Consider the following 27,336-nt stretch of genomic DNA (forward strand, 5'->3'; position numbering starts at 1 on the left):
TCTCAACTGTACAGATAAATAAATAAAGTCAGTAGTGGGCAGACCTCTCAACTGTACAGATAAATAAATAAAGTCAGTAGTGGGCATACCTCTCAACTGTACAGATAAATAAATAAAGTCAGTAGTGGGCAGACCTCTCAACTGTACAGATAAATAAATAAAGTCAGTAGTGGGCAGACCTCTCAACTGTACAGATAAATAAATAGTCAGTAGTGGGCATACCTCTCAACTGTACAGATAAATAAATAAAGTCAGTAGTGGGCATACCTCTCAACTGTACAGATAAATAAATAAAGTCAGTAGTGGGCAGACCTCTCAACTGTACAGATAAATAAATAAAGTCAGTAGTGGGCAAACCTCTCAACTGTACAGATAAATAAATAAAGTCAGTAGTGGGCACACCTCTCAACTGTACAGATAAATAAAGTCAGTAGTGGGCACACCTCTCAACTGTACAGATAAATAAATAAAGTCAGTAGTGGGCATACCTCTCAACTATACAGATAAATAAATAAAGTCAGTAGTGGGCAGACCCCTCAACTGTACAGATAAATAAATAAAGTCAGTAGTGGGCACACCTCTCAACTGTACAGATAAATAAATAAAGTCAGTAGTGGGCATACCTCTCAACTATACAGATAAATAAATAAAGTCAGTAGTGGGCAGACCCCTCAACTGTACAGATAAATAAATAAAGTCAGTAGTGGGCATACCTCTCAACTGTACAGATAAATAAATAAAGTCAGTAGTGGGCACACCTCTCAACTGTACAGATAAATAAATAAAGTCAGTAGTGGGCATACCTCTCAACTGTACAGATAAATAAAGTCAGTAGTGGGCAGACCTCTCAACTGTACAGATAAATAAATAAACGTCAGTAGTGGGCATACCTCTCAACTGTACAGATAAATAAATAAAGTCAGTAGTGGGCATACCCCTCAACTGTACAGATAAATAAATAAAGCCAGTAGTGGGCATACCTCTCAACTGGACAGATAAATAAATAAAATCAGTAGTGGGCATACCTCTCAACTATACAGATAAATAAATAAAGTCAGTAGTGGGCATACCTCTCAACTGTACAGACAAATAAATAAAGTCAGTAGTGGGCACACCACTCAAATGTACATATAAATAAATAAAGTCAGTAGTGCGCAGACCTCTCAACTGTACAGATAAATAAATAAAGTCAGTAGTGGGTATACCTCTCAACTGTACAGATAAATAAATAAACGTCAGTAGTGGGTATACCTCTCAACTGTACAGATAAATAAATAAAGTCAGTAGTGGGCAGACCCCTCAACTGTACAGATAAATAAATAAAGTCAGTAGTGGGCATACCCCTCAACTGTACAGATAAATAAATAAAGTCAGTAGTGGGTATACCTCTCAACTCTACAGATAAATAAATAAAGTCAGTAGTGGGCATACCTCTCAACTATACAGATAAATAAATAAAGTCAGTAGTGGGCATACCTCTCAACTGTACAGATAAATAAATAAAGTCAGTAGTGGGCATACCTCTCAACTGGACAGATAAATAAATAGTCAGTAGTGGGCATACCTCTCAACTGTACAGATACATAAATAAAGTCAGTAGTGGGCACACCTCTCAACTGTACAGATAAATAAATAAAGTCAGTAGTGGGCAAACCTCTCAACTGTACAGATACATAAATAAAGTCAGTAGTGGGCACACCTCTCAACTGTACAGATAAATAAATAAAGTCAGTAGTGGGCACACCTCTCAACTGTACAGATAATTAAATAAAGTCAGTAGAGGGCACACCTCTCAACTGTACAGATAAATAAATAAAGGCAGTAGTGGGCACACCTCTCAACTGTACAGATACATAAATAAAGTCAGTAGTGGGCACACCTCTCAACTGTACAGATAAATAAATAAAGTCAGTAGTGGGCACACCTCTCAACTGTACAGATAAATAAATAAAGTCAGTAGAGGGCATACCTCTCAACTGTATAGATAAATAAATAAAGTCAGTAGAGGGCACACCTCTCAACTGTACAGATAAATAAATAAAGTCAGTAGAGGGCATACCTCTCAACTGTACAGATAAATAAATAAAGTCAGTAGTGGGCATACCTCTCAACTGTACAGATAAATAAATAAAGTCAGTAGTGGGCATACCTCTGAACTGTACATATTTTATAAATAAAGTCAGTAGTGGGCAGACCTCTCAACTGTACAGATAAATAAATAAAATCAGTAGTGGGCACACCTCTCAACTGTACCGGTAAATAAATAAAGTCAGTAGTGGGCACACCTCTCAACTGTAGAGATAAATAAATAAAGTCAGTAGTGGGCATACCTCTCAACTGTACAGATAAATAAAGTCAGTAGTGGGCAGACCTCTCAACTGTACAGATAAATAAATAAAGTCAGTAGTGGGCAGACCTCTCAACTGTACAGATAAATAAATAAAGTCAGTAGTGGGCATACCTCTCAACTGTACAGATAAATAAATAAAGTCAGTAGTGGGCAGACCTCTCAACTGTACAGATAAATAAATAAAGTCAGTAGTGGGCAGACCTCTCAACTGTACAGATAAATAGTCAGTAGTCGGCATACCTCTCAACTGTACAGATAAATAAATAAAGTCAGTAGTGGGCAGACCTCTCAACTGTACAGATAAATAAATAAAGTCAGTAGTGGGCAGACCTCTCAACTGTACAGATAAATAAATAAAGTCAGTAGTGGGCACACCTCTCAACTGTACAGATAAATAAAGTCAGTAGTGGGCACACCTCTCAACTGTACAGATAAATAAATAAAGTCAGTAGTGGGCATACCTCTCAACTATACAGATAAATAAATACAGTCAGTAGTGGGCAGACCCCTCAACTGTACAGATAAATAAATAAAGTCAGTAGTGGGCATTCCTCTCAACTGTACAGATAAATAAAGTCAGTAGTGGGCACACCTCTCAACTGTACAGATAAATAAATAAAGTCAGTAGTGGGCATACCTCTCAACTGTACAGATAAATAAAGTCAGTAGTGGGCAGACCTCTCAACTGTACAGATAAATAAATAAACGTCAGTAGTGGGCATACCTCTCAACTGTACAGATAAATAAATAAAGTCAGTAGTGGGCATACCCCTCAACTGTACAGATAAATAAATAAAGTCAGTAGTGGGCATACCTCTCAACTGTACAGATAAATAAATAAAGTCAGTAGTGGGCATACCTCTCAACTGTACAGATAAATAAATAAATTCAGTAGTGGGCATACCTCTCAACTGTACAGATAAATAAATAAAGTCAGTAGTGGGTATACCTCTCAACTGTACATATAAATAAATAAAGTCAGTAGTGCGCAGACCTCGCAACTGTACAGATAAATAAATAAAGTCAGTAGTGGGTATACCTCTCAACTGTACAGATAAATAAATAAACGTCAGTAGTGGGTATACCTCTCAACTGTACAGATAAATAAATAAAGTCAGTAGTGGCAGACCCCTCAACTGTACAGATAAATAAATAAAGGCAGTAGTGGGCATACCTCTCAACTGTACAGATAAATAAATAAAGTCAGTAGTGGGCACACCTCTCAACTGTACAGATAAATAAATAAAGTCAGTAGTGGGCACACCTCTCAACTGTACAGATAAATAAATAAAGTCAGTAGTGGGCATACCTCTCAACTGTACAGGTAAATAAATAAAGTCAGTAGTGGGCAGACCTCTCAACTGTACAGATAAATAAATAAAGTCAGTAGTGGGCATACCTCTCAACTGTACAGATGAATAAATAAAGTCAGTAGTGGGCAGACCTCTCAACTGTACAGATAAATAAATAAAATCAGTAGTGGGCATACCTCTCAACTGTACAGATAAATAAATAAAGTCTGTAGTGGGCACACCTCTCAACTGTACAGATAAATAAATAAAGTCTGTAGTGGGCACACCTCTCAACTGTACAGATACATAAATAAAGTCAGTAGTGGGCATACCCCTCAACTGTACAGATAAATAAATAAAGTCAGTAGTGGGCATACCTCTCAACTGTACAGATAAATAAAGTCAGTAGTCGGCATACCTCTCAACTGTACAGATAAATTAATAAAGTCTGTAGTGGGCATACCCCTCAACTGTACAGATAAATAAATAAATTCAGTAGTGGGTATACCTCTCAACTATACAGATAAATGAATAAAGTCACTAGTGGGCATACCTCTCAACTGTACAGATAAATAAATAAAGTCAGTAGTGGGCATACCTCTCAAATGTACAGATAAATAAATAAAGTCAGTAGTGGGCAGACCACTCAACTGTACGGAGTTTATAAATAACATCAGTAGTGGGCACACCCCTCAACTGTACAGATAAATAAATAAAGTCAGTAGTGGGCATACCTCTCAACTGTACAGATAAATAAATAAAGTCAGTAGTGGGCAGACCCCTCAACTGTACAGATAAGTAAATAAAGTCAGTAGTGGGCACACCTCTCAACTGTACAGATAAATAAATAAAGTCAGTAGTGGGCATACCTCTCAACTGTACAGATAAATAAATAAAGTCAGTAGTGGGCACACCACTCAAATGTACATATAAATAAATAAAGTCAGTAGTGCGCAGACCTCTCAACTGTACAGATAAATAAATAAAGTCAGTAGTGGGTATACCTCTCAACTGTACAGATAAATAAATAAACGTCAGTAGTGGGTATACCTCTCAACTGTACAGATAAATAAATAAAGTCAGTAGTGGGCAGACCCCTCAACTGTACAGATAAATAAATAAAGTCAGTAGTGGGCATACCTCTCAACTGTACAGATAAATAAATAAAGTCAGTAGTGGGTATACCTCTCAACTCTACAGATAAATAAATAAAGTCAGTAGTGGGCATACCTCTCAACTGTAGAGATAAATAAATAAAGTCAGTAGTGGGCATACCTCTCAACTATACAGATAAATAAATAAAGTCAGTAGTGGGCATACCTCTCAACTGTACAGATAAATAAATAAAGTCAGTAGTGGGCACACCTCTCAACTGTACAGATAAATAAAGTCAGTAGTGGGCACACCTCTCAACTGTACAGATACATAAATAAAGTCAGTAGTGGGCATACCTCTCAACTGTACAGATAAATAAATAAAGTCAGTAGTGGGCATACCTCTCAACTGTACAGATAAATAAATAAAATCAGTAGTGGGCACACCTCTCAACTGTACAGGTAAATAAATAAAGTCAGTAGTGGGCACACCTCTCAACTGTACAGATAAATAAATAAAGTCAGTAGTGGGCATACCTCTCAACTGTACAGATAAATTAATAAAGTCTGTAGTGGGCATACCTCTCACCTGTACAGATAAATAAATAAAGTCAGTAGTGGGCATACCTCTCAACTGTACAGATAAATAAATAAAGTCTGTAGTGGGCATACCTCTCAACTGTACAGATAAATAAATAAAGTCAGTAGTGGGCATACCTCTCAACTGTACAGATAAATAAATAAAGTCAGTAGTGGGCAGACCTCTCAACTGTACAGATAAATAAATAAAGTCAGTAGTGGGCACACCTCTCAACTGTACAGATAAATAAAGTCAGTAGTGGGCACACCTCTCAACTGTACAGATAAATAAATAAAGTCTGTAGTGGGCATACCTCTCAACTGTACAGATAAATAAATAAAGTCAGTAGTGGGCACACCTCTCAACTGTACAGATAAATAAATAAAGTCAGTAGTGGGCACACCTCTCAACTGTACAGATAAATAAATAAAGTCAGTAGTGGGCAGACCCCTCAACTGTACAGATAAATAAATAAAGGCAGTAGTGGGCATACCTCTCAACTGTACAGATAAATAAATAAAGTCAGTAGTGGGCAGACCCCTCAACTGTACAGATAAATAAATAAAGTCAGTAGTGAGCATACCTCTCAACTGTACAGATAAATAAATAGTCAGTAGTGGGCATACCTCTCAACTGTACAGATAAATAAATAAAGTCAGTAGTGGGCACACCTCTCAACTGTACAGATAAATAAATAGTCAGTAGTGGGCATACCTCTCAACTGTACAGATAAATAAATAAAGTCAGTAGTGGGCACACCTCTCAACTGTACAGATACATAAATAAAGTCAGTAGTGCGCACACCTCTCAACTGTACAGATACATAAATAAAGTCAGTAGTGGGCATACCTCTCAACTGTACAGATAAATAAATAAAGTCAGTAGTGGGCATACCTCTGAACTGTACATATTTTATAAATAAAGTCAGTAGTGGGCAGACCTCTCAACTGTACAGATAAATAAATAAAATCAGTAGTGGGCACACCTCTCAACTGTACAGGTAAATAAATAAAGTCAGTAGTGGGCATACCTCTCAACTGTACAGATAAATAAATAAAGTCAGTAGTGGGCACACCTCTCAACTGTACAGATAAATAAATAAAGTCAGTAGTGGGCACACCTCTCAACTGTACAGATAAATAAAGTCAGTAGTCGGCATACCTCTCAACTGTACAGATAAATTAATAAAGTCTGTAGTGGGCATACCTCTCAACTGTACAGATAAATAAATAAAGTCAGTAGTGGGCATACCTCTCAACTGTACAGATAAATAAATAAAGTCAGTAGTGGGCAGACCTCTCAACTGTACAGATAAATAAATAAAGTCAGTAGTGGGCACACCTCTCAACTGTACAGATAAATAAAGTCAGTAGTGGGCAGACCTCTCAACTGTACAGATAAATAAATAAAGTCAGTAGTGGGCAGACCTCTCAACTGTACAGATAAATAAATAAAGTCAGTAGTGGGCATATCTCTCAACTGTACAGATAAATAAATAAAGTCAGTAGTGGGCATACCTCTCAACTGTACAGATAAATAAAGTCAGTAGTGGGCACACCTCTCAACTGTACAGATAAATAAATAAAGTCAGTAGTGGGCATACCTCTCAACTGTACAAATAAATAAAGTCAGTAGTGGGCAGACCTCTCAACTGTACAGATAAATAAATAAAGTCAGTAGTGGGCAGACCTCTCAACTGTACAGATAAATAAATAAAGTCAGTAGTGGGCATACCTCTCAACTGTACAGATAAATAAATAAACGTCAGTAGTGGGCATACCCCTCAACTGTACAGATAAATAAATAAAGTCAGTAGTGGGCATACCTCTCAACTGTACAGATAAATAAATAAAGTCAGTAGTGGGCATACCTCTCAACTGTACAGATAAATAAATAAAGTCAGTAGTGGGCATACCTCTCAACTGTACAGATAAATAAATAAAGTCAGTAGTGGGCATACCTCTCAACTGTACAGATAAATAAAATCAGTAGTGGGCACACCCCTCAACTGTACAGATAAATAAATAAACGTCAGTAGTGGGCATACCTCTCAACTGTACAGATAAATAAATAAAGTCAGTAGTGGGCACACCTCTCAACTGTACAGATAAATAAATAAAGTCAGTAGTGGGCATACCCCTCAACTGTACAGATAAATAAATAAACGTCAGTAGTGGGCATACCTCTCAACTGTACAGATAAATAAATAAAGTCAGTAGTGGGCATACCCCTCAACTGTACAGATAAATAAATAAAGTCAGTAGTGGGCACACCTCTCAACTGTACAGATAAATAAATAAAGTCAGTAGTGAGCATAACTCTCAACTGTACAGATAAATAAATAAAGTCAGTAGTGGGCATACCTCTCAACTGTACAGATAAATAAATAAAGTCAGTAGTGGGCACACCTCTCAACTTTACAGATAAATAAATAAAGTCAGTAGTGGGCATACCTCTCAACTGTACAGATAAATAAATAAAGTCAGTAGTGGGCACACCTCTCAACTGTACAGATAAATAAATAAAGTCAGTAGTGGGCACACCTCTCAACTGTACAGATAAATAAATAAAGTCAGTAGTGGGCATACCTCTCAACTGTACAGATAAATAAATAAAGTCAGTAGTGGGCACACCTCTCAACTGTACAGATAAGTAAATAAAGTCTGTAGTGCACATACCACTCAACTGTACAGATAAATAAATAAAGTCAGTAGTGGGCATACCCCTCAACTGTACAGATAAATAAATAAAGTCAGTAGTGGGCATACCTCTCAACTGTACAGATAAATAAATAAAGTCAGTAGTGGGTATACCTCTCAACTGTACAGATAAATAAATAAAGTCAGTAGTGCGCAGACCTCTCAACTGTACAGATAAATAAATAAAGTCAGTAGTGAGCATACCTCTCAACTGTACAGATAAATAAATAAAGTCAGTAGTGGGCACACCTCTCAACTGTACAGATAAATAAATAAAGTCAGTAGTGAGCATACCTCTCAACTGTACAGATAAATAAATAAAGTCAGTAGTGGGCATACCTCTCAACTGTACAGATAAATAAATAAAGTCAGTAGTGGGCACACCTCTCAACTGTACAGATAAATAAATAAAGTCAGTAGTGGGCACACCTCTCAACTGTACAGATAAATAAATAAAGTCAGTAGTGGGCATACCTCTCAACTGTACAGATAAATAAATAAAGTCAGTAGTGGGCATACCTCTCAACTGTACAGATAAATTAATAAAGTCAGTAGTGGGCATACCTCTCAACTGTACAGATAAATAAATAAAGTCAGTAGTGGGTATACCTCTCAACTGTACAGATAAATAAATAAAGTCAGTAGTGGGTATACCTCTCAACTGTACAGATAAATAAATAAAGTCAGTAGTGTGCAGACCTCTCAACTGTACAGATAAATAAATAAAGTCAGTAGTGGGCAGACCTCTCAAATGTACAGATAAATAAATAAAGTCAGTAGTGGGCATACCTCTCAACTATACAGATAAATAAATAAAGTCAGTAGTGGGCATACCTCTCAACTGTACAAATAAATAAATAAAGTCAGTAGTGGGCATACCTCTCAACTGTACAGATGAATAAATAAAGTCAGTAGTGCGCAGACCTCTCAACTGTACAGATAAATAAATAAAGTCAGTAGTGGGCATACCTCTCAACTATACAGATAAATAAATAAAGTCAGTAGTGGGCATACCTCTCAACTGTACAAATAAATAAATAAAGTCAGTAGTGGGCATACCTCTCAACTGTACAGATAAATAAATAAAGTCAGTAGTGGGCAGACCTCTCAACTGTACAGATAAATAAATAAAATCAGTAGTGGGCATACCTCTCAACTGTACAGATAAATAAATAAAATCAGTAGTGGGCATACCTCTCAACTGTACAGATAAATAAATAAAGTCTGTAGTGGGCACACCTCTCAACTGTACAGACAAATAAATAAAATCTGTAGTGGGCACACCTCTCAACTGTACAGATACATAAATAAAGTCAGTAGTGGGCATACCCCTCAACTGTACAGATAAATAAATAAAGTCAGTAGTGGGCACACCTCTCAACTGTACAGATAAATAAATAAAATCAGTAGTGGGCACACCTCTCAACTGTACAGATAAATAAATAAAGTCAGTAGTGGGCACACCTCTCAACTGTACAGATAAATAAAGTCAGTAGTCGGCATACCTCTCAACTGTACAGATAAATTAATAAAGTCTGTAGTGGGCATACCTCTCAACTGTACAGATAAATAAATAAAGTCAGTAGTGGGCAGACCCCTCAACTGTACAGATAAATAAATAAATTCAGTAGTGGGTATACCTCTCAACTATACAGATAAATAAATAAAGTCAGTAGTGGGCATACCTCTCAACTGTACAGATAAATAAATAAAGTCAGTAGTGGGCATATCTCTCAACTGGACAGATAAATAAATAAAGTCAGTAGTGGGCAGACCCCTCAACTGTACGGAGTTTATAAATAACATCAGTAGTGGGCTCACCCCTCAACTGTACAGATAAATAAATAAAGTCAGTAGTGGGCATACCTCTCAACTGTACAGATAAATAAATAAAGTCAGTAGTGGGCAGACCCCTCAACTGTACAGATAAGTAAATAAAGTCAGTAGTGGGCACACCTCTCAACTGTACAGATAAATAAATAAAGTCAGTAGTGGGCATATCTCTCAACTGGACAGATAAATAAATAAAGTCAGTAGTGGGCATACCTGTCAACTGTACAGAGTTTCGCAGATGGGCATACCTCTCAACTGTACAGATTTTCACAGAATGTCCAAATTTTGCATCATATTTTTGGTATTTTTCTCATAAAATTGTGGTTTATTGGCAAATCACCAACAAATCATTAAGGGTTGATGTCAGAAAATAATGATAGACATTTGAGTTTCAGACTTCATAGCCTTCAGAAAATGTATGCTAATGCAAAAGCTGTTATTGTATTAACTTTCAAAGTTTGTAAGAGCAATATTTAAAAGGTGTCCCTATGTTTCGGCCTTTGTTCCAAATTCAAAGCTTGCTGACTGGGAAACCAGGGATTCAGAAACAGATGGAGCTTATTTGATCATTAACTGGCAGATAGTGATGTACAGGAGAGATAGCAGTGTTGTTAGCTATTTATGGGGTGAAAGCTGTAAAATCTCTTTAAGTATATGTTGCATGAAACAGTTGTAAGATTACATAAAAGATAAAAAGGAAGAAGGGCGGTAGTAACGTACCAGAGCTGGTCTGTGCTCAAAAAGCATTGGGCTCTTCAGATCTCATCTTACATATTAGCCTCTGAAGAACAGATGTATTCATAATGGGATGTAAACAACTGGGCTAAATGCAGAAATCTCTCTCAGAGGCTTGGGTGAGTATAAGAAATCTGATTCTATTACTGTCTTGTCCGGGACCTAATAAAGACTGTGTTTTTTAGGTTTAGGTTTATGAACTATTGGCTGTGTGTAATGATACCACATAGATTTTAGATAAATAAAATGTGCCTGTACAGAAAGAGGCATTAATGTCCTCGTGGAAGATTTATGGACACTGGCTTACGGAAGAGGGATGGTTAACATTTTAAAGATTGTCTGAGACTTACAGAATGAACTGATGTCTTATTGGCAGGTTTGGGGGAATGGTTTACTGAAGAAAGGTGGTAAACATGGCAAAGGGTGGATAATGGTAGGATACTTTGATACTCTATTTCTGGTTGTTTCCAGATGGAGGATATAATCTAACGACTGGAAATACTGTTACTGAGAAAATTAATCAAATGAATAGAGGTGCCGTGCATCAGAGAGGTAGTGCTAATAATTTTAACAGTAATTGTAACAAAAAATATCCATAATAATGGTTGCCATGGCGTAAGTGATGAGATGCAATGTCCCTGTTCTTCACACAATAGAAAGTTACTACAAGCAGTAATTGTGTTTGATTCTTAGTAAACCACAAATTGTCAATTCTGTATACAAATAAAATAATTTACATTGTTAAACACAATACAGTTATGTATCTTATCTAAATTAACTAATACCTATAAAATATAGGATAAGTTTTATATAGGCTCATTATTTTACAAATTATAATAGAACTTGATTTATTTACGCAGATATAATGCAGAAATCAAGCATATCAAAGTCACAACAGCAGAGGGATTATACCGCATTACAGAAAAAAAGGCTTTTAAGGGATTAGTGGTGAGTATACATTATTTATTTTATTTTACAGAATGAAAACTAGCAATTTTTTGCATTGTGCAAAGATAAATTATTCTATGCCTTTCTAAAAATTAATGTATTTCATTATCATGTTTCTTTTTCAGCTATAAATGCAATTATTATATAATAAATAGTTCTAGGCAGGCATGATTCTTAGTTTTCCATTATACATCAGATCTCAAAAGACTTTCTTTCAGTCAAAGTGACTTACTTCCATGTAAAGCCTATCTATAACACAGGTTTACACCACTGTAGGCCATTTACACTGAGAGCAAGTGTTAAACTGGCCGTATGTATGTGGTATGCATTAAAGGCATACCAGCAAAATGGTCTCCTGGGGCCCAGTGATATATACTACAGTACAAAGAAAGAGGTAGAAAGATGGCTCCTAAAATAGACCTCATGAATTATTTATTATTATACCATGATCCCCCCAAAACGTGCACGCTGATTGGCCAGCGTGCCCATTGTAAATCGAGTTATACTAATGGAAAAAGGTCCGGTCGCCCGGACTTTTTTCCATTTAGTATAACTCGGTTTTTTAAAACACTGTCTCGCTATGTTAAATGGGTTTAACATAGCGAGACAGCTGTAAAATAAGCAACGGAACTCCGTTGCTTATTTTAAAGCTGTCTTGCTATGTTAAACCCATTTAACATAGCGAGACAGTGTTTAACGGAGAAAGCAAGATCTCCGTTGCTTTTTTTTAGTGTCTCGCTATGTTAAATGAGTTTAACATAGCGATACAGTTTTAAAATAAGCAACGGAGATGTCCATTGCTTATTTTAAAACTGTCTCGCTATGTAAAACACATTTTACATAGCGAAACACAAAAAAAAAAGCAACGGAGATCGTACTTTCTCCGCTGCTTTGCTCAACTCTGATGTACCGCGCAGGCGCAGTACATCAGAACTGCCGCGGATGTCAGACATCTGCGGAAGGGCAGTAAACAGGCATTATACTATGCCATTATTTAAGAAAAGTAATAGTTTCTTTTCTTAAATAATGTCATGTAATAGCAATAACTCACTTCTGGGTGTGGTAATGCTAAATTTACCCACGGTTGGCTTTTGGTCCTCGGCCACTGGGACCAAACCACGTCAACCGTGGGTAAATTTAGCATTACCCACACCCAGGCGTGGGTTATTGCTATAGTCAGCATACTGAGACTGTTTTCTTCTAAGACATACAGAGACATTGTGAGAAGTCCCTAGCCTGACTTGTGCTAACATCACATAGGGACATGGTTTCCAAGGCAACTTGCTGCATAGTTGAACATTTTAAATAGATATTAAAGGCAATTCTTCACATTCCAGGGTGAGTAGAGCAGGTGAAAACACTGGACTATCAGTTACAGAACACTTGTACTCAACATAAAACTCTGAAGTAGTTGTGTTACATAATAATAGGAATCCCCCTGCCTCCCTCAGATGATGGACTTGTGCTATGATTAACTGTGCATTATCACACCCCTGGCCGCAACACAAAATGCTGATTCCCTTTTGTATCAATATCAGCCATGTCTAGTAGTGCTTGGGGTCACAAGTGCCCTTGTAGCGTCTTTTTCTGAATATAGCTCTCTTACCCTTCCAGTGGAGCCTCAGATAGTTTATTTTAATTCCATCTGAGTCCATTTACTAAAGTAAAATACCAATTCACTAGGGACCTATTTTATGGCATAATCAGGGAATGTGGTTATGGACAGTGATACAGTCAATGCCTAAATAGTTTCAAAAATGACAAAATCATTTAAGCATAACTGAACATGAACACAGACTACAGCACAGTTAGCATTTGAAGACAACAACATAATTATTTTGTTTAACAAGTTAAAATTATACCAAGGTACTTATAAACATAGTGCACATTTCCACCCATCATTTGCACTATTGATTGACTTGGATCACAGAAATGGCAGAAGGCACACAAAGATTTGTGGTCTTTGAAAAGAATACTGGCATACAGAGCACTATACAAAACAGAACCAATCATTAGGGTATGGAGGCGGAGCTAGAGTCATTACTGTCATATGGTAATGAGGGGATCTGATACTATGTGAGCTATGATTCGCAGATGCTCAGCAGCAACATAGTGTGGAGGTGGGCAGGTGTGGCTGCGCTAGCAAGATTGCCTGTACCAAGTGGAACAGTGTTGCAAGTAAGGCTTCTGCTATGAAAAGGAGTCTGTTTTTATTATTATTGTTGTTGTTTTTTTTTTTTATTTAAGCATTAACATTGCTGCTCAGCTTTGTATATTGAGAAAAACATCAGCAGAAAAGTTAGATTACTGAGGTCTGTCATGATACAGCAAGTGTTGTCTCGCGGTTCTAAAACCTTCACTTATGTAGCTATAGCCATCCCATGTGCAACTTGTGTAGTGTGTATTTCTGAATTATACAGTCCTTGTGGGAGTAAGTATTTGTGTGTGTGCTCCTTGCATGGGGCACTGCTGCTACAGAAAGAGATAAGTTCAAGGACTAATTCTTACCCCACTGTGTAGCAGCCTTTATGAATTACAAAGGGCTTCGTAGGTATCATCCCAACTCCATGAGTCACAGTCTTCATGAATCCCACCCAGTCACAATAGATTTGTGTAAATAACTTTACATCAAATGAAATTTACTAGATTCATACATTAATGACTGAAGTATTGAAAACATAATATGATATTTACTAAAATGTTTAAAGTGATATTTACTGCAATCATTTCTGGTATCTATTCAGAAACAATGGATCTGTCTGTGCAAAACTCTTCTGACTTTGAGATTCTGAAAAGCATCTAGCTAACTTTAACTCATAAAAGAATAACTTAAACAAAGGTCAGTCCACCAAAAACCCATTTTCATATTTCAGTCTTTGTTTTACTACAGATCTGCGTTTCTGCTTTTCAACTGTAAAAGGACAATGTAGGCAGAATAAGTAGATTTGTGACTTTGGTGATGCTCCGATATATTCATATTATGAGTAACAATGAAGCTGTTAAATATCAAGTGTTGGTTACATTTATAAATTTTTATCTTTGGATGTTTTTAGGGACTGTGTCATAGATGACATTTAATGATATGGGACACATCGCTAAGGCCAATGCATGCAGAAAAACAGGAAAAGAACAATTCCTGATTCAAAGATAACTGATTGTGTTTGCAGAATCAACATGTGCACCAGTCAAGCATTTGGTGTGCAGGTCATATGCAGATGATATACGCAGCATAAATAACCGTACTGATTTAAATTCAGAAACAGCTATGGGGCATATGAAGACTAAATTTGAAAAGTATGTACATCACAGTTACAAGAGTGTAGTAACAGAACAGTGCCCCAACATAAGCACAGATCGTGATGCTACCAGTGTTAACGTGGTAGCATTAGAAATGGGACTACAGCAAAAGAGCAACTGATCCAATACCTTTTGAGACCAGTCAATCACCCCAAAACTGAGCAAGAATAGTAAACTGAGTTACAGCTTGGAGTTTGTTCCTAGATATCAGGGTTGTTTTCAGTATTAATTTTAGTCTTCCAAAATATTCCTTACCAAGTTTTATTTGCATTTGTTCATGCCTTTTTTGTTGATCCTTCATCAATTCCCAGATATTTGTACACCGCCTCCTACTCAGTTTGTTTTATATCATATTCTTGTCCCAAAGTGATATTTTCTTGGTTCTGCAGTTTTCCTGCTTTAAAGGTTGCTTTTGTGCATTTATCGAAATCAAATGACATTGCTATATCATCCAAGAAAGTTCTGACCACTTGCAGTTGTGCTTTCAGTTCCACCTCCGATGAACTATACAGTTTTAAATCATCCATAAAAAGGAGATTAAACATTGTAGCCATGACCTAATCTGTTAAGTAGACAGCTTAATGGGTTAAGGGCAAGACAAAGGAGCAGCGGTAACAAAGAGTCACCCTGGAATATCAAATTATCATGGCTTAGCTGCAAGGTGGTTTGCTACCATTTTATAATCATTGTAATTTAATTGATCAATGTAGGGTGTAACTTATACATTTCGAAGCATTCTTTTATCCATGAATGCGGGATGATGTAAAATGATTTTTTGTAGTCTATCTATGTCATACTTGGATTCCTCTCCTTTTTACAGCTCTCTGTTATGACTTTAATTACAACAAATGATCTTTTCTTCCATACAACTTTCTTTTGTTACCTTTTTTTTCTATTGCCATGACTGAGTTTTCTTCTAAATGGCTATAAACTCTGTCAGCATCAATTCCAGTGTATATTTCATACATTGTCAGAAGGCAAGTTATTGGTATCTTGTTTTTAAGATATCTTGCAGGTTGACTCTTAAGGAGGAGAATAATTTTTCCTGTTGTTAACCAGACTGACGTCTGTTCTGGGTGTGCATATAAATAGTTCTTACTCATGGCTAAATCTTCATGTAAAGATGCTAATATTTCTTCTCTTTTGGTAGTGTTTCAATTCCTTTTGCATCGTTTCTCAATTCTATATAAAATTATTTTGGGTCATCAATGAATTGCTTATTTTGCACTTTTCCTTTATATTTACTGTATATCTTTTAAGTTTTTTTGCCAGTGCTGATATCTTTAGTTTATTATTTGCAATAGTGTACAATAGATCCTGGTCTGTTCTGATACTGCACATTGATTTTATAGGTTCATAGGTAGGTACTAGGCTATCAGCCCTGGGGCCTATATACGCCTAGCCAAAAAGGTTCCCTGGCTTTTGCCATCCAAGAAAATTATTTTCCTGTGCCCCTGTCGAGCAGTGCTGCAGAAGTGATCCCTGGGGTGAATTTTCCATTTCCCATCCAGTCATCAAGATTTTTCTTAAAGAAGGCCAATGAGGAGCTTTGCTTGACATGAATGGGTAGTTTGTTCCAGAGTTTGGGAAGTGTGTGGGACAGGAATATATCCCTCTAGCATGTTCTGTTTATTGTGGAGACAAGGTTTAGGTCCCTGGAGCATGTGGTATGGAGAGATTGGGATTTCTTTAAGTGTAGCATGTCCAACAGCTCTGGGTTTGACATAGCTTTGTATGTTAGGCAGAGATCGCCTCTGACTAGGCGATATGCTACGGAGTAGAGCTGGAGTGTTTTGAGATGGTCTGCGTATGGAATCTGTTTGAGGCCAGTAATCCCCTTAATGAGGTATTTCTGTGGCCTTTCCAATTGTTGTAAGTGCCTTGTGAGATAGATGCCAAATGGGGCATTGTACTCTATAATGAGTCTGATGAGGGATGAGTAGAGAGGAACAATGACCTCCTTTTTTCTAGAGGAGAACCCTTTTGTGATGAGGTGAGCCACGTAGAAGGATTTTTTGACTACTGTGGTGATATGGTTATCAGAGAGAGACTACTGTCCACCTGTGTCCCGAGGTCTCTTATCACACTTTTGGTGTTTAGTGAGCTACCGCCTATGTGATAGTTCATGGGTACCGAGTTTTTCCCAAAGGGGATGACAATGCACTTCTTGGCATTGAGCTTCAGGCCTTGAATTTGACACCAAGCATCTGTCTCTTTGAGGGTCTTTTGTAAAATGTCTACATCATTAGGTGATTCTATTATGGCTCCCAGTTTGCAGTCATCTGCAAACTTTGTTAGCCAAAGACCTTCTGTGTTGGCCTGCACTTCAGAGAAGCAGATTCCGAACAGGAGAGGACCCAGAACCGAACCATGTGGTATTCCACTCGTCACTGGTCTGAAGTCGGACTTAGAGTTGGCTACTTTTACTGGGCGGGTTTTGTCAGTGAGCCTGTTAGCCACCCATCTTGTGACAGAGAGATTTATGCCCAGTTTAGTGAGTTTATCTATAATTCCAGAGTGGTGGATGGTATCAAAAGCCTTGGTGAGGTCAAGATAGGCTGTGTGCACTACCTTACCCTCATCTACTGCTCTGGGGACTGCTTCAAAGAAGTCAATCAGGTTTAGTAGACATGACCTACCTTTTACAAACCCAAACTGAGTGGGGTCCAGGGTTTGGAGGTTACCTATGTCTTTGTTTATAAGCTCCAAAATGATACGTTCCATGGCCTTGCAGACCAGGCTTGTCAGGCTAATGGGGCATCTATCTTTCTAAGTATTTTTGTTGATCTGCTCCATCCTCCGTAGTGAGACTTCTTGTCTTATTTGCTTTATAGTTTTCTCTGTCAGATACTTCCATGATGGCATTTGATTTCTCCTCTTTTCCCTCACTACCCCGTGTTTCTGTGGTAAGACTTGTATCCGTTATTAATTTAGCTGTACAGTAATAATTTCTACCCTTCTTTCCCCTCACTACCCCGTGTTTCTGTGGTAAGACTTTTATCTGTTATTAATTTAGCTGTACAGTAATAATTTCTACCCTTCTTTTCCCTCACTACCCCGTGTTTCTGTGGTAAGACTTTTATCCGTTATTAATTTAGCTGTACAGTAATAATTTCTACCCTTCTTTCCCCTCACTACCCCGTGTTTCTGTGGTAAGACTTTTATCCGTTATTAATTTAGCTGTACATTAATAATTTCTACCCTTCTTTCCCCTCACTACCCCGTGTTTTTTTTGTGGTAAGACTTTATTTGTTATTAATTTAGCTGTACAGTAATAATTTCTACCCTTCTTTCCCTCACTATCCCGTGTTTTTTTTGTGGTAAGACTTTATTTGTTATTAATTTAGCTGTACAGTAATAATTTCTACCCTTCTTTCCCCTCACTATCCGGTGTTTTTTTTGTGGTAAGACTTTATTTGTTATTAATTTAGCTGTACAGTAATAATTTCTACCCTTCTTTTCCCTCACTATCCTGTGTTTCTCTGGTAAGACTTTTATCCATTATTAATTTAGCTGTACAGTAATAATTTCTACCCTTCTTTCCCCTCACTACCCTGTGTTTCTGTGGTAAGACTTTTATCCATTATTAATTTAGCTGTACAGTAATAATTTCTACCCTTCTTTTCCCTCACTACCCCATGTTTCTCTGGTAAGACTTTTATCCGTTATTAATTTAGCTGTACAGTAATAATTTCTACCCTTCTTTTCCCTCACTACCCCGTGTTTCTGTGGTAAGACTTTTATCCGTTATTAATTTAGCTGTACAGTAATAATTTCTACCCTTCTTTTCCCTCACTACCCCGTGTTTCTGTGGTAAGACTTTTATCCGTTATTAATTTAGCTGTACAGTAATAATTTCTACCCTTCTTTCCCCTCACTACCCCGTGTTTCTGTGGTAAGACTTTTATCCATTATTAATTTAGCTGTACAGTAATAATTTCTACCCTTCTTTCCCCTCACTACCCCGTGTTTCTGTGGTAAGACTTTTATCCGTTATTAATTTAGCTGTACAGTAATAATTTCTACCCTTCTTTTCCCTCACTACCCCGTGTTTCTGTGGTAAGACTTTTATCCGTTATTAATTTAGTTGTACAGTAATAATTTCTCCCCTTCTTTCCCCTCACTACCCTGTGTTTCTGTGGTAAGACTTTTATCCATTATTAATTTAGCTGTACAGTAATAATTTCTACCCTTCTTTTCCCTCACTACCCCGTGTTTCTGTGGTAAAACTTTTATCCGTTATTAATTTAGCTGTACAGTAATAATTTCTCCCCTTCTTTCCCCTCACTACCCTGTGTTTCTGTGGTAAGACTTTTATCCATTATTAATTTAGCTGCATAGTAATAATTTCTACCCTTCTTTTCCCTCACTACCCCGTGTTTCTGTGGTAAAACTTTTATCCGTTATTAATTTAGTTGTACAGTAATAATTTCTACCCTTCTTTTCCCTCACTACCCCGTGTTTCTGTGGTAAAACTTTTATCCGTTATTAATTTAGCTGTACAGTAATAATTTCTACTCTTCTTTCCCCTCACTACCTCGTGTTTGTGTGGTAAGACTTTTATCCGTTATTAATTTAGCTGTACAGTAATAATTTCTACCCTTCTTTCCCCTCACTACCTCGCGTTTCTGTGGTAAGACTTTTATCTGTTATTAATTTAGTTGTACAGTAATAATTTCTACCCTTCTTTTCCCTCACTACCCCGTGTTTCTGTGGTAAGACTTTTATCTGTTATTAATTTAGCTGTACAGTAATAATTTCTACCCTTCTTTCCCCTCACTACCTCGCGTTTCTGTGGTAAGACTTTTATCTGTTATTAATTTAGCTGTACAGTAATAATTTCTACCCTTCTTTCCCCTCACTACCCCGTGTTTCTGTGGTAAGACTTTTATCCGTTATTAATTTAGCTGTACAGTAATAATTTCTACCCTTCTTTTCCCTCACTACCCTGTGTTTTTGTGGTAAGACTTTATTTGTTATTAATTTAGCTGTACAGTAATAATTTCTACCCTTCTTTCCCCTCACTACCTCGTGTTTCTGTGGTAAGACTTTTATCTGTTATTAATTTAGCTGTACAGTAATAATTTCTACCCTTCTTTCCCCTCACTACCCCGTGTTTTTTTTGTGGTAAGACTTTATTTGTTATTAATTTAGCTGTACAGTAATAATTTCTACCCTTCTTTCCCCTCACTACCCTGTGTTTTTTTTGTGGTAAGACTTTATTTGTTATTAATTTAGCTGTACAGTAATAATTTCTACCCTTTCCCCTCACTACCCCGTGTTTCTGTGGTAAGACTTTATTTGTTATTAATTTAGCTGTACAGTAATAATTTCTACCCTTCTTTCCCCTCACTACCTCGTGTTTCTGTGGTAAGACTTTTATCCGTTATTAATTTAGCTGTACAGTAATAATTTCTACCCTTCTTTCCCCTCACTACCTCATGTTTCTGTGGTAAGACTTTTATCTGTTATTAATTTAGCTGTACAGTAATAATTTCTACCCTTCTTTTCCCTCACTACCCCGTGTTTCTGTGGTAAGACTTTTATCCATTATTAATTTAGTTGTACAGTAATAATTTCTACCCTTCTTTCCCCTCACTACCCTGTGGTTTTTTTTTTGTGGTAAGACTTTATTTGTTATTAATTTAGCTGTACAGTAATAATTTCTACCCTTCTTTCCCCTCACTACCCCGTGTTTTTTTTTTTGTGGTAAGACTTTATTTGTTATTAATTTAGCTGTACAGTAATAATTTCTACCCTTCTTTCCCCTCACTACCCTGTTTTTTTTTGTGGTAAGTCTTTATTTGTTATTAATTTAGCTGTACAGTAATAATTTCTACCCTTCTTTCCCCTCACTACCCTGTGTGTTTTTTTTTTTGTGGTAAGACTTTATTTGTTATTAATTTAGCTGTACAGTAATAATTTCTACCCTTCTTTTCCCTCACTACCCCGTGTTTCTGTGGTAAGACTTTTATCCATTATTAATTTAGTTGTACAGTAATAATTTCTACCCTTCTTTCCCCTCACTACCCTGTGTTTTTTTTTTGTGGTAAGACTTTATTTGTTATTAATTTAGCTGTACAGTAATAATTTCTACCCTTCTTTCCCCTCACTACCCCGTGTTTTTTTTTTTGTGGTAAGACTTTATTTGTTATTAATTTAGCTGTACAGTAATAATTTCTACCCTTCTTTCCCCTCACTACCCTGTTTTTTTTTGTGGTAAGTCTTTATTTGTTATTAATTTAGCTGTACAGTAATAATTTCTACCCTTCTTTCCCCTCACTACCCTGTTTTTTTTTGTGGTAAGTCTTTATTTGTTATTAATTTAGCTGTACAGTAATAATTTCTACCCTTCTTTCCCCATGTTTTTTTTTGTGGTAAGACTTTATTTGTTATTAATTTAGCTGTACAGTAATAATTTCTACCCTTCTTTCCCCTCACTACCTCGTGTTTCTGTGGTAAGACTTTTATCTGTTATTAATTTAGCTGTACAGTAATAATTTCTACCCTTCTTTCCCCTCACTACCCCGTGTTTTTTTTGTGGTAAGACTTTATTTGTTATTAATTTAGCTGTACAGTAATAATTTCTACCCTTCTTTCCCCTCACTACCCCATGTTTTTTTTTGTGGTAAGACTTTATTTGTTATTAATTTAGCTGTACAGTAATAATTTCTACCCTTTTCCCTCACTACCCTGTGTTTCTGTGGTAAGACTTTTATCCGTTATTAATTTAGTTGTACAGTAATAATTTCTATCCTTCTTTCCCCTCACTACCCCGTGTTTTTTTTGTGGTAAGACTTTATTTGTTATTAATTTAGCTGTACAGTAATAATTTCTACCCTTCTTTCCCCTCACTACCCCGTGTTTTTTTTGTGGTAAGACTTTATTTGTTATTAATTTAGCTGTACAGTAATAATTTCTACCCTTCTTTCCCCTCACTACCCCGTGTTTTTTTTTGTGGTAAGACTTTATTTGTTATTAATTTAGCTGTACAGTAATATATCCTATTTACGTCTGCTATATTTCATGAATTTCTATGAATAATCTTGATTACTGTGTTTATTTGTTTTGTCAGATGTCTAACATTTTGGGTCTTATTGACTTTCTGTAATTTATTTCTTTCATTGATCTTAATATGTCTATCCATCTTTATTAAATCAAACAACTCTTCCCTTAGATAATTTTTCTTCTAAACTAAGGGCACATTCTTTGTTCTCCATTTCCTGTGGGCATTCTACAGAAAGCTCCAGAACATCTCCCTGTGGCATATTCTCTTCAGCTGCATCTTGCGTCATCCATTGCACTTTCTTCTGGGAGCTCACTAACCTATCACTCCACAACATTGACTTTGTCAGAGTTATCACAGTTTCCTGTTCCTTCCCTTGCTGTCCAGCTTCAAGTGAACGTTTATACTGGTTTCCTACTGAAGGATCCAAAGTATACTCATATGGCAACTGATCAGATGATTCCTGCTCCACTGGTTTCTCCTTAATTTGTTGTTAAGTTTTTTCCCTTTTTAATTCCTCCAAATCTTTTGGGTTTCTAATACCATGATGGGAATCAACCCCATTCCTAAGTCAAAGTATGATTAAAGTTCATGAAATTAGTATTGTTGCACTCTTTGATGTCAGCAGTACCCACAATGTGTCCAGTAATGACTCCTTCTGCAGTTCGTAGAGTCACATTTATTGGTAGCATATCTGAATAAGATTGTAGACTCTTTTTTTATAAGACCCGTTACTCCTACTACTATTGGAACTGTCTAGGTATATTTCTTCCACATTGCTCTCATTTCTGCTTGCAGATCCTGATATTTTATAACTTTGTGTCTCTCTGTATGCAGGACACTGTAGTCACTGGGTGTGGTGATTTCAATCATCAATGCTACTTTAGTCTTCTTTTCATGGACCACTATATCTGGTTTTCTAGCATCTATGTTTTGAACTGTTGATATTGGGTGATCCCATGTGATATAAATGTCATCATTCTCTATGATGCTTTGTGACTCATATTTCCAGTGTTTTTCAGCCACTTCAACTCCATAATGTTTGCACAATTCCCAGTGCAGTAGTCTTGCCACATTATTATGCCTTTCAGTATACAGTCCATTTGCCATTAATATGTCACAACCAGCAAATAAGTGTGCGACAGTTTCCTATTCTGTTTTACAAAACCTACACTTGTCTGTTTCTCCCACATGTCATGTTCAATGGACTTTATAAACCAAAGTGTACACAGCTCACTATCTTGTGCCACCAGTATTAACCTTTCATCTCTTGGTTTGAATTCACCTCTCCTTAACCATTCCTGTATTTGTTCTTGATCAACATGAGGTTCTTCCAGGCGTTTTCTGTACTTGCAACTATATTTATGGTTTTTCTACATTTCTTGCCTTCTCATCTGGTCCTTCACCTTATATTCTTTCTTTTGTTTTTTGGCACATTCAGTTGCTGCCTGATTTTTATCTACTTCTGGTTTGATTTCCATTCCTGCTTGATGCTGATATGCTTCTGCTAGATTAAGCAGAGATGTCATCTTAGATTTATTCTCCTCATGTTTTAAAACTTTCACTATGTTTGGGTCTTGTGAATTCAGCAGATATATGTGGAGTCCCAAAATTGCAGATCTATACATGTAATCAATTTTAAGGAGACCCATCCCTCCTTCGGAAAGGGGAATATATAATCTTGGTATGCAGTGATTTTATAAATCATTTGGTGATCATGAAGCATCCTTCTTGTTTTCCTGTCTAATCTATCCAACATGTTTTGGGGCCAGTCACTCCAAAACTGTAAGTTAGGACAGGAAGAGCAAATTGGTTTATAGACTGGATTTTGTTCCTAGATGTCAGTGCTGTTTTCAGGATTAATTTAAGTCTTCTGAAGTATTCCTTACTAGGTTTTACTCGCATTTGTTCATGTTTTATTGCTAATCCTTCATCAGTTCCCAAGTATTTATACACTCCCTCTTGCTCAAGTTCTTTTATATCACATTCTTGTCCCAAACTGATGTTTTCCTGGTGCTGCAGTTTTCCTGCTTTAAAGGTTGCTTTTGCACATTTATCAAGGCCAAATGACATTCTAATATCATCTGAGAATGTTTTGACAACTTGCAGTTGTGCTTTCAGTTCCTGATCTGATGAGCTATACAGTTTTAAATCATCCACAAAGAGAAGATGAAAAGTCTTTAGACTTTGTTGTTCTCCAGGAGCCAAATTATAGCCATGGCCTAAGCTGTTAAGTAAACAGCTTAATGGGTTAAGGGCAGGACAGAACAGCAACAGTGACAGAGTCACCCTGGAATATCCCCCTTTGGAAGTTTATCCCTGGGATAATAATTTGTCCTTTATCATGGCTTAATTGCAAAGTGGTCTGCCACTGGTTCATGGTCACTGTAATGTAGTCGATCAGTGTAGGATGTACCTTATACATTTTTAAGCAATCTTTTATCCATGAATGTGGGATATTTTTTGTAGTCAATCCATGCCATACTTAGATTCTTCCCCTTTTTACAGTTCTCCATTATGACTTTATTTAACAACAAATAATCATTTGTTCTATATGACTTTCTTTTATTGCCCTTTTGTTCTTCTGCCAACATTGAGTTTTCGTCTAAATGACTATAAAGTCTGTCGGCATCAATTCCCGTGTATAGTTTATACGTCATCAGAAGGCAAGTTATTGGTCTATAATTTTTAGGGTAGCTTGCAGGTTCACTCTAAAGTACGAGCATTGTTTTTCATGTTGTTAGACAGATTGGTGCCTCTTTGGGGTGTGCATAAATAGTGCTTACTCATGGCTAGGTCTTCATGCAAAGATGTTAATACTTTTAGCCAGAAGTAAGGTACTGCATCTGTTCCTGGGGTTTTCCAATTAGAGACTTTTCTTAACTTTGTTTCAATCTCTCTGTTTGTTACTTCATCCCATTTCATATCCTGTACCTTTAAACTTCTTATTCTTTCTTTTACTTCTTCTATCCATTTAGCATCTTTGTTATGTTCCACAGGATCTTTATACATACTTCTCCAAAATGTATCTATTTCTTCTTTTTTTGGTGGTCTTTCAATTCCTTTTACCTTGTTTCCCAGTTCTCCATAAAACTGTTTTGTGTCATCTGCTTATTTTGTACTTTTCCTTTATATTTATCTGTGTATCTTCTAAGTTTTTCCACCTGCACTGAAATTTTTAGTTTATTTGTGATAGTGCATGATAGATCCTGGTCTGTTCTAATACTGCATATTGCTTTTATCACATCTATTTTTCTGAGTATTTTTGTTGATCTATTCCCTCTTCTATAATCTTCTAACAGTGATACTTCTTGTCTTAATTGCTTTATAGTTTTCTCTGTTCGATACTTCCATGATGGTATTTGATTTCTCCCCTTCCTTTCCCTCACTACCCCGTGTTCTTGTGGTAGAACTTTATCAGTTATTAATTTAGCTGCACAGTAATATAGGTTCATAGGTTCATAGGTTCATACTAGGCAATTATAAGCCTAGCCCGATTCTGTATGGCTTACGCCACCCCTTGATTTGAGTATACTGTGCCCTTTTTAAGGTTTAGTTTACTGTGCCTCTGTCTAATAGTGACACGGGAGTAATCCCTGGGACAAACCTACGATCCCCCATCCACCTATCGAGATTCTTCTTGAAGAGATTCAGTGAGGTGCTCTGCCTCACATGAACTGGAATTCTATTCCAGAGCGAAGGGAGCCTCTGGGTTATGAACCTGTCCCTCCAGCAAGTTCTATTTATTTCTGTGCTGAGGTTCAAGTCCCTCGAGCGTGTGGCTCTAAGGATTTAGATTTACTGAGGTGGAGCATGTCCATTAATTCTGGATTTGACATAGCTTTGTATGTCAGGCATAGATCGCCTTGAAGTAGGCGGTATGCGACTGAGTAGAGCTGGAGTTTTTTTAACTGAGCAGCATATGGCATCTGTTTGAGACCCTTGATCCTCTTGGTGAGATACTTTTGGGGTCTTTCTAATTGCTGCAGGTGTCGGGTAAGGTACATCCCAAAAGGGGCATTGTATTCTATGATGGGCCTGATGAGGGATGAATAAAGGGGCACGATTACCTCTCTTGATCTAGATGTGAAACCCTTTGTGATGAGGTGGGCTATGTAGAAGGTCTTTCTAACCACTTTGGCAATGTGATAACTTCAAAACGGCACAAAAAACTTAGAAAAAACAAAAATGACAAGCGACTCCTCTCCACTCTGGATTTATTGCACAGGACAGGTGCAAGGTAAAAAAACAACTTTACAGACACAAGGTAAAAGGTAAAAAACAACTTTTAAGCGCTTTTCGTTTGAGATTCCAAACTTCTTCAGAAAGTAATACATCCAAACAGACTCCCATATTTAAACACAAAAGTGCGGGAAATTAAATTGATTGATTAATTAATTGAGTTTTAAAGCTATAGTACTTCAAACATTTAAAAATGTTTTAAAAATTGTATATATATGAATAACCTCCTAATTCTTTATTAAGCACTACATAAACATAAATAAAGATTCAAAAATACAACTTAATACATAAAAGATAACATCTGAAAACAGTTTGAACTTGAGTATATATAAGTTTACAACTAAACCAAGTGAACATACATATGAATGTAGTTCTAAACCCACTAGGCCTTATCTTTTCAAACTTCTAAGTTTCAATAAACAGGAAATGGAACAAGCCTCATTTAGGCCAGGGTGGTTAAAGGCATTAAGCCTAATCTGCCACAAGAGCTCTAATTCCTCCAATTTAAATGAAGCAGGACCACCCCTAGTATCCTGGACAAACTGATCTATAACTAAAAATTCAAACTTGTGTGTGGGATAATGCTGGATATGCTTAGCTAGAGCATTGGTGTCTTTGTTATGTGAAATGGCATACTGATGTTCGTATACCCTTTCTTTCAAGCATCGCTCAGTTTTGCCCACATAAAATGAGGGACAAAATGAGCAGTGAGCCAAATAAACAACAAATTTGCTGTTACAGTTAAATTTACCTTTCAATTTAAAGGTTTTTCCACCAATGGAAAATTGATTAGTGCAATGCATGTATTTACAAAATTTACATGCTTCACATTTATACATACCAATTGTCCTATAAAATGGCTTTTTAGAAGCCTCAAGCAGGTTTTTAATATTTCTTCCCTTCGTGAAGACAACCCTTGGTTTTGGTCCGAAAAAGGAATGAAAACTATTATTGCATCTAAATAAATTCCAATTCTTGTTAATAATACTAATTATAGGTTTAGTTAGTACATTACAAATACATTTGGCAATGTGGTTTTCAAAGGAGAGATTGCTATCAACTTGGGTCCCCAGGTCCCTAATAACTTTCTCTGTACTTAATGGGTTTCCACCTATGTGGTAATTTGTGGGCACATTGTTTTTGCCAAAGGGTATGACTATACATTTTTTGGAATTTAGCTTTAAACCATGGCTCTGGCACCAGTTATCTGTCTCTGTGAGACCTTTTTGAAAGATGTTTGTGTCAGCTGGAGAGTTGATT

The 27,336-nt window shown here is 36.7% G+C and overlaps 1 protein-coding gene across 1 annotated transcript in view; it reads left to right on the plus strand.

Annotated features, from left to right (window-relative positions):
• Positions 1-27,336, plus strand: part of VAV1 (vav guanine nucleotide exchange factor 1) — a gene marked incomplete at its 3' end in the record, with an annotated part of 1,650,237 nt that overhangs the window by 1,525,607 nt on the left and 97,294 nt on the right. The window contains 1 exon segment of the mRNA XM_044084720.1: positions 11,444-11,531. Within this exon segment, the coding sequence (XP_043940655.1) occupies positions 11,444-11,531 (88 nt within the window).

Source organism: Protopterus annectens, chromosome 9.part0 (assembly GCF_019279795.1).
Source record: "Protopterus annectens isolate FY-2018-M chromosome 9.part0, PAN1.0, whole genome shotgun sequence".
Taxonomy (NCBI): Eukaryota; Metazoa; Chordata; order Ceratodontiformes; family Protopteridae; genus Protopterus; species Protopterus annectens.